Source organism: Diuraphis noxia, unplaced genomic scaffold (genome assembly GCF_037042655.1).
Source record: "Diuraphis noxia isolate RWA-SAM2 unplaced genomic scaffold, SU_Dnox_SAM2 contig0003, whole genome shotgun sequence".
In the NCBI taxonomy this organism is placed as follows: Eukaryota; Metazoa; Arthropoda; class Insecta; order Hemiptera; family Aphididae; genus Diuraphis; species Diuraphis noxia.
In genome coordinates, this window is record NW_028301713.1 from 67,340,791 (window position 1) to 67,358,275 (window position 17,485).

The 17,485-nt window shown below is 24.2% G+C and overlaps 1 protein-coding gene across 2 annotated transcripts; it reads right to left on the bottom strand.

Annotated features, from left to right (window-relative positions):
• Window positions 1–2,903: 2,903 nt before the first annotated feature.
• On the bottom strand, window positions 2,904–17,485 carry LOC107166465 (androgen-induced gene 1 protein-like). Of its 2 annotated transcripts, none has more exons than XM_089222096.1 (5): window positions 16,890–17,485; window positions 11,103–11,252; window positions 7,035–7,252; window positions 4,405–4,565; window positions 2,904–4,298 (listed from the first exon to the last, which is right to left on the bottom strand). In XM_089222096.1, the coding sequence occupies exons 1-5, from the start codon at window positions 17,166–17,168 to the stop codon at window positions 4,255–4,257; spliced, it is 852 nt and encodes a 283-aa protein (XP_089078222.1). In that variant the 5' UTR covers window positions 17,169–17,485; the 3' UTR covers window positions 2,904–4,254. The 2 variants fall into 2 exon arrangements, with proteins under 2 accessions (XP_089078222.1, XP_089078223.1); XM_089222097.1 differs by having other exon boundaries at window positions 2,905–4,295; window positions 16,890–17,408.

Here is a 17,485-nt window from a genome sequence, read left to right on the forward strand (position 1 = left end):
CATACTATGATAACAGGTAAATACTAAATAGTAATCCTATGTATAATATTATGATGATAAATCCAGTGTAATTTCATAAATTTAGAGACCGGAATTATATCACTTACCTGAGTAAGGTAGTAGGTACTTCACTGATTCCGAGCTTGTATACGTATTATTGTATTAATAATATGCTTAAAAATGAATATAATGTTAAGCCACCAAATCATATATGTAATATAGTATACGTTTTATGTACAATACCAATATAATAAATGTTCCTAAATTAAAAACTGATCTAGCTCAATCAGGGCTATGTTATGTATTCGTAAATTTTAAATTGAAACATTACACCTATCTGCATTATATTGTTTTTTATTTATTGTTACTGCCATTATTTATAGCGTATGATTTAATTTAGGAATATTTTTTAATAAATTGTTAAACTCTTGATTGGTTTTGCTCTTTACAGTGATGACAATAATTATTATCACAATATTGTATTTAAAATTATCCCTGAAAAATTTTTGATGATTGAACATAATATTTCTTAATTTAGGAAAAATATTTGTACTTCATTACTATTAAAGAAAAAATGACACGATTGTTACCGTGTTTTATGATGAATCTGGTTCCTGGTGGATTTGCAATCCTGATTTCTGTTATCAATGTTTATGAATTGTTACATTTTGTTTAATGCATATTTTGATAGCAATTGTGCATATTGTTGCAGAATATTTTGTCAATTGTATTACACGTTTTTAGTACATTTTTAGTCCATATCGTATAATTCCGGTATCTACTATACGGCCTATGACTATATAAATGGAAATAAATGTATTTTCTTTCTGAATATTTATTTTCACGTGGAATGAAAACAAATAGATATAAAACTATGTGAATGCACATTTCGAACCGATGACAAAATTGTTGACACTTTAATTTTATTTTACTACTTTTACATTTTTTTGATGATTGTGTACAATCGAAGTCAACGTTAGTGTGAGAGAACTAAAATCATACTTAAAATTTTAAAATATTTCTAATGCTCCTCAAAATTGATACCTGAAATATACTTTTTAATTTACTTAAGTGTAAATTGTAAAAAAGAAAAAATGTTTAAGTACTATATAATGATAGTATAATCAGATTTAAATTTTGCAATTATTTGTGTATTTATGTAAACCTTATTACCGGGCTATGTAGGAAAAATATTTATCATTTAAGACTAAATATAAATATAATATACAGAGAAATCCGTTTAACGATAGATACTCATTATTTCAGAAATCATTAACTTTAAAAATATTTCTTTAAAAAAGTATGTTCCATACATCCAAAAAAAATATATTTTTGCTATTATTTTTAAAGTTTTTACTTTTTTCAATGATAATATTAATTTTCAATTGTAAATTCTGAATCGGGATATCACATGTAATTAAAAAAATGATTAACATAAAAAATAGAAAATCTTTTTTTAGAACCTTATAAAATTGTGTAAAATAAATATGTTCAAAAACATTAATGGTTTTTGAAAAAATGGGTGTCTTACATCCTTATGTTAAATCGTTAAATGAACCTTGTAGAGTTGAAAAAAAAATGCTGTTTTAGAAAGCTTTATTAAAATTAAATTTGATTATAAGCTAGACTTATTAAATTAAAATGTATATTGTATATATTTTTGGGGTCGACGTTCTAATTTTTACTGCGTAACAAAAATTTGGTTGATAAAATAATATTTGGTTGCAATGCAATAATAATTGAAACTATAATGTAAAATAATCTGCCTGAAATTTTTAAGAAAATAATTGAACAACAATTGATCAAATTAACTTAAAAACGAATAATCGAAATAATTGTAGTTATGGTTTGGTTGCCATGAAAATTGTAATGGCGCAAAAAAAATTTCGTTCCCATCTCAAAAACATATATTATATGTTATAGTTAAAAGAATTGGGGCCAGACATGAGCCTGGCATATACAAAGAACTATATAACAGTGAATAGTGATACCTGTGTTTTTTTATATTTACATGATACTTGCTGACTCTGTGAACGTTGCCCGTTAAAAATACCAACTCTACTTGAATTATGATTAAAACTTTGTTTAATTCGCTATTTATTATTCTTGGTATAATGATGTTAAAAACTTAAACATTCTCATCTTGAATTTTAAATCTAAAAATAATTGTGCAAATAGCATCATATTAAAATATACATTTTGGAAAATTGTACTTTCTTAATGCACACTTATGCGGCTCGATGGTGCTGGTACGAAGGTACCGTGAAAATTGCAAGCCTCGATCTATCATTGTTTATAGTCTCTACGTTGATCAGTAAGTGAATTAGTCAGGTTAGACCACACGAGGTGCGTACGTAAGTAGATAGCTGCCCCCCATGAATTTTGTCGCAATAAAAAATAACACCACTTATACAGTTTAAACTTTGTGTTAAATTACATAATACCCGGTGTAGTGATGTTCAAAATTAAAAAAAAATGAGTTTAACTTTGATTTATATTCGATTTTTAACACATTAGTCATAACATTGCAAATTTATTTGCACTTAGGGCTAGGTTTATTATTATGCAATAGTTTCTCATATTTTTACATTCTGCGTTTACTTGTATTGGTGGTGTCTGTTGTTTTTCTCTTGACATAGAGCAAGTTCTGTTGAGAAAGTTACTTCTTCGACGTACCATTCATATAATTGATTAGGACTTTCAGACGTGCTTGGCTGCTAATTAGATATAGCTACCTATCTACATGAGTAACATGATTACATGAAACATTTTTAACACTATTGCATGTCCCATCTGCCCAAAATATTCCACGATACAAGATCATAATGTAAAATGTTTAAGCTCATTAAAATATTCCTTTCCAGACTCAGAATCTAAAAATGTATGAATAGAACAAATAAACAATTATAGCACCTATCGACATTTATTTTACCTTTCGTACATCTTTTTACAAAATTTATTTTACAAATTATGATATAAATTCTTAACCGTAATTTTAACAAACATTGACATATAAAAATAATTCATATCATACATGTGAAAATTCGATGTACAAGATCAACCTAAACTTATATTTTAGAAAATAACAACATAATTTACAAACATTTAAGTTAATAACAATAATTTATAATATTCATAAAATTCATAAAATTAGTTAAATACAATTTTGATTAATTTAAAATCATTTATAATAATATACACAAAAACTTTGTTTGGATCCTATCTATTAGTATACAGTAGCATAAATACCAAAGTACCTGTGTATAGAAATTTAATTTGTTTTCATTGCTAAAAAACTTTCCTACAATAGGTAGATATTTCATAGTGGCACATTATATCATAACTGAAGAGCAGATCTCTAGGCTTTTACATATTTTTATGGGCTTTTTCATATTTTATAATATATTCTATTATTTTTCATAAAAAATCATATATTTTGTTAATTTCCCGAATTATAAATTATTTTTGCAACAATTTTTGGTATGCCAAAAAAAAAAAAAAAAAAAATGATTTAAGAATGATAAACATTAAAAGTCATAAAATTATTTATATTTTTTACGTTTAAATAATTTACCTGTTACCAAAGAAATGGTGCATAACAGTTATTTATTTTTATATTTTAGAAAAATAAATCAGATTATCAGAATATCTGTATATTTACAAGTTTAAAGAATATTTAGTATTTTTTTTAGAACATAATATTAACATCATATTTTAAGCTTTTAAGCACCTAAAAATCTGCTCTTTAATCATAACATTCAATTATATATTTTAATTTTTTTCACTTAAGAGATAATTATAATGTAATTTTTTTATTAGATAAACAAAACTCAAGAAGATGATCAAGCAGTTTTAATTCAACAATAACTAATAATTCATATTTTAATTTAGGTAACTATTTATAACAATAAAAATAATATCACTTTACATCAGCACACACCGTTTGGCTTACCAATTATAAAATATAAAACATTTTTGCATCACCAAAACTAGCTTTGTAGTGATTAATCTTAAACAAGTTCACATAATTTAACTTGAAAAAATTAAAATTAAAAAATATACTTTAAATTAAGTTGCATGACTTTAATTATAGTCTATAATTTGTTATTATTAGATTCTTGTTTTTAATTAATAAAGTCAAGAATAATATTTATTTTGGTAAACGTTGTTGCACATGTAATACTAAGTTATAAAAGTTTGACTATTAATAAATTTATTACATCAATACTTTATGTGTACATTTTTCATTTGTTTTTAAGACATTTTATGTTTTATGTTTTCCTTCATTTGTGGATCTGCTGAAAATAAATTTTAAATACTGATAACTATTTATTCTAAATAACAGCATATTTTTATTTATTTGAAAAACAAATTATATAAGTATAGTTTAAAGTTTAAACATACTTGAAAACCATGAACACATTTTGTAACCAATCAGCAAACACATAAATGGTATGATAAACGCTGTTACTGCAAAGTAAATTATCACTTCCGTCAAACTCGTTGTAACTTCTCCAATGATAAGATACACCCATCTTCCAGTTGTAAATTTATTATAAAGTAAACTAAAAGTATAAATATTAAACAAATACAACAGCTATAGTCTCGGTCAAAAAAAAAAATTACTGTTATACATAAAAAGGTGGAAAGTAATAGGAAATCACTCTGATGTACAGTAATAGTGTCGAGTGTACCTAAAATTGTTTAAATCACGCTATACATAAATTGGAATGCATGTGTAAAATTTGAATTCAATAATAAACTATTGCATACGAAAAATGATTCTGTTAGCCTTTATAACTAGGTAAGTACGTTATATACTCATGAAATATATATATATATATATATAGTCAGGAACATAATATATAGTAAATTGAATAGGTTTGTGGTAACAAAAGGCAAAAGCATAAAATTAATCTAAATGTTTTGAAAATGTTATTGTAACATTGTGTATATAAAATATAATAATATACGTACCTATATAAAAGTTTCAAATTCCGATGATTTGCATTCGTTTTTATATATTTATACATTGAATTATAAAAAACATAGCTAAAACCGTTATTTTTCGTTTGTAATTTTATCTGACTTTTAATTTAAAATGTCTATAAAAAATTAGATTTATACATGGTAATTCATCAAGCATATTCAAACACTTTTTTTCCAATAATGCAGTTATTCAAAATTTGATTTACATAATTTTAAAATGTAGATAATACAGTATTTTCAAATTCTCGATCTTCTTTGTAGGTACTACTTAAAGAGCGTGCTGTTGTGAAACAAACTTCCATTTTACAAATGATAATTCCATTATATACAGTAAAACGTTTATTGGATAATTTTTCTATAAATTAAAGCGTATCAAAATCAAAATCCGATCCTGTTATTTTTGAGTTATTTAACCAAAATGTATATATTATAATATAAGTAATTTAATCTATGCACAGATTAGTCATCCATGATAATTAGTTTTATAGACATCGGGGCTATGAGGATTTGGAAATTTTTGTAATTTTTATTATGTATCAACATTTTTTTAATCTAGAATGTATATACAATTTAATCATATTTTCCTACTTTACAAAATTAATTTATCTTTCCTAATAAAAAAAAAAAAAAAAAATTAATTTATATTAATATTAAAAAAAAAAAAATACATGCCATCGTAAAACCAATACATTCATTGCTCTGCACAGAAACTATTATGATAATGAAATATGAAATTGATAACAATGTATTTTTATCTATTAAATATGTTTATAATGTTTTTAAAACCTAATTAGTTAGGTAATCGATAAAAACAATATTATCAGGGTCAATTGGTATATAAGAGATATTTTAAACTTTAAATTTAAACCATATTAAATTATTCCTAAAATCTGTTTCTAGGATCTATACAATTTGAAATGGTATTGACCCAATTATCTCAATAATAGATATTACGTGTTACTACTAGCAACTAAAAGTTTAAATTATTATTATTTGTTACAAGGTTGTTACTTAATACCAGCTAACTAAGCATTTGGCTTTTGTATAGATGTTTGGCTATTTTAATTCAAATATATGTGTTAAATACTAATTATGTAAATTTGAATTTTGTTCAGTAAAGTCGTCTATTTCTCTCTAAAGATATAAAATAAATGTTGAAATCAAATATATGTTTATAAAATTGAAAATTAAACTAAAATATGGTGAAATTAATAATTTTCCCCAAAGGAAAATATAATACTTTACTAATGTTTTATTATGATTAATCAATATTGTAGTTTCAGATGAATTATTTCTATTTGAAATTTTGAAATGTATTATTTAGAAAATATACTAAATAGTTTATAAAAAATCTAGCAAATAACCTAAATACCTATCTAATACTGTCATATACCAATACTTGTACCTATAGGTATTTGAATAAATATTCATATATTTACTAGACTATAACATGACATTTTACATACTATTTAAGTAAGACTTGTGTTTATGTATATTTGCATAATCGCAATCAAAATACACTATTTAATTTAAATCAACTAGGTAATATTATGTATGTTTCTTAACTATAGAAAGTAATGCAATATCGGGTAAGTATATCTTCATGAGTAATTATTGATAATTGTCTGTAGAATTATGGATTGAAGACGCAATTGTCATTCATAGGTATCATTATAAAGTAGAAAATTGAAATTTAAGTTACCCATATAGTTTTGTGTATTATATAAAATGCAATATGTAGATACCTCAAGTTCAGTTTATATAAATTGCGGTTACCCTTGAAAATGTGCACGCACATGGTTCGCAATAATTAATCGTATTAAATTAATTTATATTTGAACATTATAGTGTTGCAATATCGAGGATTGTTTATCAGTGTAATTTATATAAATATATACATTTATATATATATATATATATATATACTGTGACTAGGTTCCTATTTTCCTATTTAATTACATTATATTCGATCGCCATCGCTGTTACAATTAATATATATTTAAATAAATATGACTGAGTAATCGATATTATTAACGGGATCTTACCATGTGACGTAAGAGCCAGACAGCACGAACAGCATAGCCGTAGATTCGATTAGTTTGGGCAGACGATGCTTGGTGGTGGCCATATCGAACAGCGTTAACACAATCGGATTAGTGTGCACGGCGTGGTTGTACCAATCCGGTATCCAATTGTTCATTTCATTCGGAAATAATAGCGGCTTGTTCACTGCACATATTGCCCAAAACATAACACATACGTCCTACATAACATTTATGTACTGTACAATTTATAGATTTCAAGTGAAATTATGAAGCACATATTGCATGTTATTAAATAAATAATTGTGTTATTTACCACATTTATATGATGGATTGAGTTAATTACCAAGTACCAACATATTAATTAAAATTCTGATTTTTAGATCTTTTATGTTTGTATCGCCACAAAACAGTTCTTATAATATCGTAAATACTAATTATTTGGGAATATTATACTTTAAAATTATTAAAAACTAAAAATTCTGAACAAATGTATTACCTATCTGTAAACAGTATAAACATAATTCATGAAAATGGGGCGAGTAAACTGAAAAAATCTTGTACCTATACATACACACATACATATAATATTTATATACATGATTAATATTTATATACATGATTAATATTATACATATATAGTATCATTATTATTATTATTATTATATCATAATATATCAGGTATTCGTGTATAAATATTTACTTAGATTCAATTATTTTGATAAAAACAAATGTTTAAACAAATATTTTACATTGTATAATAATAATAATAAGATAATCTATAAAGACAATGTCAACTTTTATATTGTATAACTATCATTTTGTAATTATAGGCTAATAATCCTAGTAATTGAAGCCTTTATGTTAATAAAAAAAAAAAAAAAAAAATGTTTAAACAGTTTTATATTTAGATTAAAATTTGGATTTTTATTGTATTAAAAGTAATTATTTATAACTTATGAGCTTTCTAACCTATATACAATTTTGATAATATTTGATAAAATGAAAAATATCGTTTATCATCATTATTCAAATATTTTATTGGCAAACACAGGAATAATAATATAGAATATTGAATTAAATGCTGAAGGTTAGTTTGTGTTATAGAATATGTAAGGTTTTTTTTTTTTTTTAATGTAATTTTAATTAGTGCAACTAACTACAATCATAAATCGTACTAGCCTTGAATTATGTTAAAGAAAGAGTGTTAAATAATAATAATTCAATATTTATGGTCACAAGTCGAATTAGATACTCATTAAAAATTTCTCATCATTAGACGACATTTATAAGACTTTTAATTTTAACTTTTATTCGTCAATACTATCTAAAATGTATTAGATACATAAGTAATCTAAAAATATATAATAGTTGTATTTATTACGATTCAAATATTATCAACTCTTTAACTCTATTTAGATATTATATTATATGTCCTATACCTACGAAAGTATTCCAAATACTATATTCGGAATAATTTAATAGTATAACAATATATTTTTTTTAGGATTTTAGGATTTTAGCATCTACATTTGCAAAATGTCAAGCTATTTGGAACAAACAGAACCGTTCTAGTCAAATAGCCGACATAGTTAAAACCAATTTGGATGTATACTTAAAAACTCCTAATGATACCCATTGTAACTCCTGGTTTGATGCTATGAATTTATTATTATTCATTTTAAAATGAGCCCTTCTAAATTTTATAAGATATATGAAGCTGTTACAGTTAACCGTTTTTCTAAAGCCGATATATTATGATTTTTGAACGAATATTTACTAGTAATGGAGCCTCTGTGTGTGTGTGTGTGTGTGTGTGTCTAGATGTATTACAAGGGGAAAAACATATGTATTTTGGTTACTTATTGCCATCTATCACATCACTCAAACAAAAATATGATGATATTCTATCGGAAAAAAAATTAATATTTTGCGATTTCCTGGTTATTTAACTTAAGAATAGTGTAAAAAAACGTTTTAATAAACAGCTCAGTGATCCATTTTTATTGTCTGCTACACTTTCTCATCCATACTTCAAAACTGCTTGTCTTAATAATAGTGATAAAAAAGATACAGCGTTATCATTTTTTAAGCAATCATGTTTAGAAATGTTTGAGCAACAAAATTTATTAGAATGTGAATCATCAGACAGTGACAATACAAATAATTTTTTACTTTGGTCAAAAAATAAATCGAGATTAACCCTACCTCTGGAACAGGAAATATTCAATTTTTTTACCAAAAGTCTAACTAAAATCTTAGATTCTTTAATTGAAACTCCAACAATAATAAAAGTATTTGTAAAGTTCAACATACCACTGCCAAGCAGTGCAGCTGTAGAATGTGTATTTAGTGTTGGAAATGCCGTATTGACTAAAAAAGAGGAAGATGACAGACGAAAACTTCAAAAAAAACATTAATGCTAAAATGTAACAAATATTTAATTTGAAAATATTTTAATATATTGTTTAAATAAATACTTTTTACATTCCTTATTTAGTATGTATTGCTTTCAACTATGCCTGTCATGGTGAAAGATTTTATGCTTTGATAATATTATTTATAGAAGATAATAATTGCAGATAATTGTTAATAAATATTAAAATATTATAAAAAAATATTATAATACAATATTGTAAATCATAAATAGTTGTAGTTAGGTATATTACAATTTTAATTTACAAAGAATAATTTTTTTTTTTTATTATTAATGATACCCTCGGCAACATGGGCCATTTGGTTTAACGTATATATATAAACATTGGCTATAGTTTCCCAAAAGCAATTATTTTATTATTTTATTAATATCTAAAATCAAAAATATTTTAAAAGTATTTGGAATATTTTTATAGTATTCTAAATACTTTATTCAGAATACTATTTTTCATGAGTATTCGAGTATTTATTCCAAATACTTTTAAAAAGTATTTTACCCAAGACTGAATTTATCAATAAAAAGGCGGGTAAGTCGTGGGTATCGCTCTGCTGTACAGTAGGTTACAAGTGGGTTACTGTAATGGATCGAATTAAATTTGAATCCAATGATATTATATCATTGTAAACGAAAAACGATTCTGAGCGAAGACGGTTTATCTGTCTAGAATATATTATAGATTATTAAAAATTTTCAAATCTTAGATTTATAAAGAAAATTTTTTATGAATTTCTAGTTTAAAATAATTTGCAAATTTTCATGAATTTCGTGATTTTTACACATGTTGTCAAAATTCAAACTTTGAATGCTTGTAAACAAAAATTGTGCTAATATATTTCTTTTATTTTTCACCTGCTATTGTAAAAATATGTTAGGAGCCTTATATAAAATTTTAAATTCTAAGATATAAAAGGAAAATTTTTTAAAAATTTCTAGCTTAAAATAATTTGTGAATTTTCGTGATTTTTACATAATATGTTGTCAAAACTCAAACTTTGAATGCTTATAAAAAAAAATTGTGACTATGAATTTATTTTATTTTTCAACTGCTATTGTAACAATATGTTAAGAGCTTTGTATTAAATTTTCAAGGTTTTCTGCCTGACAAATAAATTTTTATCGATATTAATTTTAAAAAAACTAATAATGATCGAAAATTTGAAATGCCTATGAATAGTTCAACTTAAGTCGAAAACTTTTGAAAATTGCATGGTGGGTAGAATATACTTATATAAACATTCGGTGAAAATTTCATGTATCTATGGTCATTTGTTTTAAAGTTACATCAAAAACCAAAATCAAAAAGTATTAAGAATTTTTTACTTTTGACCCCCCCCCCCCCCCCAGTACCAACTAGATTCACTTTCTGATCGATCGAGGTACTGAAGTCAAAAATCGAAGCATTTTTACTGCCTCAAAACGTGATGACAGACACAAAAAAAAAACACATCATGGTAAAATCAATACATTCATCGCTCCGCTCAGAATCTAAAATTATTCCGAATATTTTTTAGGAATGCATATAATATATAAGCATCATAATTAAACACATGAATATACATTTTTAGTAAAAATAAAAAATGGTCATTAAATTCCGTACTAGATTTTAATTGATAAGTGAAATAAGTAATACTCACAATTGTTACTGGAAATACTAGGCTAACAAATATGAAATCTCTTATTTTCTTGTTCTGTTGTAGTCGAGGTTTTATCCACGACTTTCCAGGGCCTGAATCGGCAAAGTCTACAAAAACTGTGCAATAAATAAAGTATGAAACTTGCAATATCTGTGAAAAAATTTAAATAAAACTACATTATATTTATTATAATATAATTATAAATACAATTAATACTAAAGCAATCAAAATTATTTTATTCCAAAAACTAAGATCTTTATAAACAACAGATTTATAAAAATAATATGATTCAATTTTAAATATATATTCCCGAAAACCCTCGCAGAAGGTACTGACTACTATGGCCTTGAGACCTAATTTAATTTAAGCACCATAAGCTCATAAATTATGCCAAAGTGCGGTCATTACAGGATGGTACTTCATTCTCGCTTATCACTTATATGCTTATTACTTATTGTACCAGATTAGTAGAATGGTTGAAATAAAAAAAAAAAAAAATGAATTACATTCATTGTTAGAAAAGTCAAAAGATTAATAATTTTAAGAACGCAATTAGATTGATTTTTTCGCTTATATTTTGTATTCATAAGTTATAATAAAAAATAAATAAACTCATAGGATATAATATCATAATATATATATAGTGTAACTATAGTCATAATAATATAATCTATAATTAATATGGCCATGCACATTGTACATAATATGTGATATCAAAATACTGTACGATATACTACTTTTCAAGACTTAAATAGGACATTTCACAATATTATTAAGAATAAATTCTATAGCTATCAATTTAATGATATTCGAAATATGCACAATATTACACATGATATATGATGTTTAATATATTTATGTTATAGTTGGTGAATCAGTCTTGTAAAGTACTCGAGTAAAAGTATTCAAATACGTATTCTAAATACATTTAAAAAATTATTTAGGCATAGTATTTGTTTACTTTCCAAAAGTATCTGCATCTGTAATTGAATACTTTTTTAAAAGTATCTATTAAAAAGCTGTCGCCAATATACCGAATATAAATATCATATAATATACATTGTATACTTTTATAATTTTATAGATAATATGTTACTGGCAACGATGATAATTTATAAAATAATTACATTCCCTAGGAAATGATTAAGATAACTTGAGTTTTTTTAAGACAATGACTTAAATTAATCGTTTATTACCTTCACAATTTCTGTGATTCAAAAAGAATCACTAAAATTATTAATATTAAGTAACTGCTTTTGTATATTTTCGAAACTATAGTAGCTATCAATGTGATGTTATATACCAAGTACTTATATGTAATGTATATCAAATTTTATTAACGTTTCTATACAATTGTCATGCTATTAAACTCTTTGATGATAATAAGATACCTAAAAGTTCTTTATAATCGTAGTACCTACAGAATATAAAGTCTGCAGGGCTCAACTCAGTCACCAAATGAGACATCAATGTTTTAAATATTATATAACTTTTGCAAAATAAAAATAATTGTACGTCCAATAGAAGCTATTATTTATAGAGATGTCTATTAAGGAAGGTTTCAATGTACCAAAGTTCTATTTTATGCAATAATAGTACAATGTATGATTCATTTTCAGGCACTTAGTTTTGAAATAATTTTAGATATACCTACACATAAATGGAATTAGATCTATGCAACCAAAAACGTTTATATCGTGAATTTATTTTAATACAAATCTTCAGGAAGCTGTTGGCTTAGATAGAATCATTGGATGACCAAAAGGATTTTAAAATATGATTGCATATTGAAACGTTAAACTAACAAGAGTGCCTGTAGTGATAGTAACAAAATAAGTTACTCAAAATGCTTTAAAATAGTTTGTAATTATTTTGAAAACATATTTGAATGATGATTTATTTAGTTGTACATACCTATACGTTTAGTTTATATGAAAAATTGCTTCTATGTAATTACATTGTATAAATCTATATTTTAAAATATAAAACTTTTAGAAAAATTGTGTTATATTTATAAGATTATAACAACTATATTATTAATAAATAATAATTTAAGGTATTTAAAATAATCATATTCATTTTTTATTCTATTAATTTAATAGAAGATAACAATAATTATACTTTTATATTATATAATATAATTAATTAATATATTATAATATAATATTGTATTATAAGTTTTTAATATAGTGATAAAATATAAAAATTGATATATTAGGTTAATTATATTGTAGTTTGTAACCTGTAGCAACCATTTATAACGCAAAAAAGTATTCGATTACCATTTGCTGAGTTAAATAAAGTGTAATTAAAGAGAAAAAAATAGTAATATTTAACCTATACAAAAATATTACGGAAAAAGGCTTTTCAGTTTTCCCAAATTTTTCAATTCTCAATTTCCTATTTTTTTTCTATACAAACTTTACTCGTAATATTAAAAACATTAAAAAAAAAAAAAGAAACTATACAAATTAGTCCTGCCGTTCCCAATTTACACACTTGCCAATAAACAGATTTTCATTTTTATGATAATAGATTAAATTTTTTTCTTATTTGTAAATAAAACGATGAAAACTATAATAATATGGTTTTTATCTAATTATTATATTTCTTTATTTGTATATTAATGAATTATAATAGTACACTAAAGAATTCTTGAGTAATTTTGAATAAGTGATATGCAGTAATAGCAGTATATAAAAAATAAATATTTCTAAAAGTATGTATTTTAAATGTTTTATTTTCTAAAACATAATTTTTCTAAAAGTTTTATCCTCTAAAACATAGATTTTCTAAAACTTTGTATTCTAAAACTCGTTATTCCAACAATGATTTTCTATAATTTTCCGAGTCACTTCAATACTATTTTTAGGTACCAAAAAACTGAAAATTTTTTATGCATATTTTTTATTGACCATCAAAATTGCAGACATTTTATAATTTTTAATATTATTATTTAATATTTATGACATACAGATAAAAAAAATTAAACTCTATGAATTTGCTTTTTTGAATGTTTTTGGTTTGTAGTATTTATATAAATAGCGTGATAAGATATACGAAATATATTATAGTTGATGGTGAAAATTCAATGGTGGACACTTATATTGTATACCGCATACGATTGATAAGCATGAGTAATTAATAATTATTATAATATTCAAAAAGTATTATCTTATTAAAGCATGTATAACTGTAAATTAAGTATTAGGTACATCAATTATATATCTGATATAAATAAGTATAAATATACGCTAATATCTAGGTAGGTACCAAAATATATTGTATTTGTTTTGATTGAAGTAGAATTAAGAAAAATCATATACTCATTTATTTAGTATACAATATTTAAGCTCCGTTCTTTCAAGTGTACCTATAGAACGAATATCGCTGATTTTGCTTGATTATTATAATTTTTTTTTTCATTCCATTTGGTCACCTACTTTAGCGAGTCACAAACTACTAAGCCGGACGTACAGTCAGCGAATAACCGTACAATGAATGTATGGATTGCATTTTTATGTCTTTTACGTTTAACTCTAAATTTACTAATATTATATTATACATATGTATATACCAACACCATATACATTGAATATTCATTTATTTACAGTGTCAAATAATATAATATATATCAATAACAGACAATGATTAATACTACATATTATACGAGTATATATTATTTTAAAATAGGACGTAGCCTCTGCAATAACTAATAAGCAGGTCCTTAATTAATACAGCTTTCACTCAGCTATAATTTGTGTAATTTTATAGGCATTTTGTTAAGCTCGGAATGTAATGTGAAAAAAATAAATTATTATTAATTAATTGATATGGCAAAAGTTATTTATAGTTCTACGAAACAGACAGAATTATTATTTAAAATTGTTTTTATTTACTAGAAAAAAATAATCAGTAACTACCTATCTATATTGTTCAAAAAAATCATAATAAACATAATTACATAGATAATAATATATGTAGATAGTATTCTTCTATTATCCATGCATAACAATGTGACGTAAATATAACGATAAAACTACTCATATAGTAATATATCCAAGAACTAAATTGTACCTATTTTCTATATTAAACGATTTATTTAAAATTAAGTTAATTTTCTAATTACCGGTAGTACTATAAATTGTTGCTAGGTTTCACCTGTGACGACGATAATTAAATATCTAAATATCAATTTGACTATAGACTTAATATTATTATTTTTAAATTAATGATAATTCCAATTTAATAGGTACACCAAATTTATAATAAAGTGAATATTTTTTAAAGATAATTATCGTAGTGTTACCTATAAAAATATATTTTATTAAATATATAAGGCAAACAAATATGTAATGAATCATGAATTTTAATTATTTGTACTTAGCTTAAAAAATCATGGATTAATATAAATGGATTTTTAAAATCCGATACAACACCTATAGAAAATAAAATAGAGTTAATTATATAATTAAATATTTTAAAACAATATATTATGTTAAGTATATATTGTTCTGTCATTATTGTTATAATTACTTATAAAATTATGAATAACTTAATATACAATAAATACATAATTCTAATAATTCTAACTCAATCATTTTTTCCAACTGATGAATAAAAGACAAACTGCTACAAATTATATTATTAATATAAGTGGGTACCAATAACTTTAAAATAACATTAAATAACTTTAGGCATTTAATTCTAATACACTTATATAGTTATATACTTATTAAAAATTCTTTATTATGAATAAAAAGAAATTGAATGAATATTAATTTGGTAAAATATAAATTTATACTATTATACTACTACTACTATGTCTATTGACACATAACTGATAACTGCAGAGAGCAGATACGAAATAAAATAAAAATTACATAGGCATCAATTCATCCTACCGTAAAAAATTGTCTAAACAGGAATTGTACGTTTAAATTTAATATTATTAGTTATTACAATACACTTGTTTAAACTTGCTAGGTTATATTACTGTTCTTAATAACACTTACATTGAGAATTAAATTTATAATGTAATATTATTATATATATGACCTACTTATTAGAGTTTTATTAATGAATACACTTTATTTAGAACTTCATTAGATTCACAACACTAATTTTATTTTTTAATCTATAAAATATAAAAAATACTATGTTACAATAAAACATTTAAATTTAATATTCACGTTAACGTAAATATCGTACTTTATTGATAATAATACCTACTATATAAATATCTTAAAAATTAATATTCGTTTACATTGCTTTTATTATTTTTTATTCATATTCAAAATAATCTTTTATTAGGTAATTACATTGTGTTTCATATTTATTTATAAATGCATTAACACATTTTTTTTAGTAATCGTGTCTTACTCTAAAATACGTTTAAATATCTCTTAATGTAGTGAGTAAAATCACGATATTGTTAATTTCATATTTCATTACACTTTTAGAGTTGTTTAGGTCCTAATTTACGGTGTTAACGTGATATTACCAATGTACCTATCATTTATTTTCTCCATGATTTTATGCTTCGTATATAAAATATATAATATGTATATAGGCCTATTATTGTATACATATACAAAATATTGTGGTTGTAAAAATTATTACTTCTATAGTTGAGGAAATATTATTATACTAAAATAGCAGCTCGCGTATATATAATATAAATAAATACATATAATATAAATTAATTATAATATATATATATATATATATATATATATATTGAATTAAACAGTAAACACCAGTATCGCAGCAGCAGCAGTTTCTTACCAGATTCCACACAGAGACGCATTTCCACCACCAGTTGGATCCTAGATTGCCCCACGTGGGATGATCAACCCCGTTCAGATCCAACACAAACAGCCCATAATACGACACGTACACGTAATAGGACGTGATGAATAAACGGGACACCTTGAACAGATGCTGGCGCTCCGCTTCTGTGTACGACCAACAGCGCAACGCGGAAGTAACGACAGCCGTGGACCGCTTCGATGACGACAACGACGACGACGCTTCCATCGTTGAGTATCGTGATGGTAACGCCATATATGTATATATTATAAATGTATATAATAATAAATTATATTATTATTATACGTTACGATAACCGCAGTGTACGATGACAGTGACGATATAGTTCGGGACCCGCGTCGGTCGGCCGCAGCGGGTGCTAAGGTATAATATTAGGTAGGTAGTAGGTACTGCTACAAATCCTGCTACGCCGCTGTCAGACACTTGCGGCAGAACGCCACTGACCGTTCTACGAAAGAATCACGCGTTGTGAACCTATTATATATAACAATATATATATGTCCATAAAACAGTAATAATAATAATAATATTTGTATTGTATGTGAATTGTA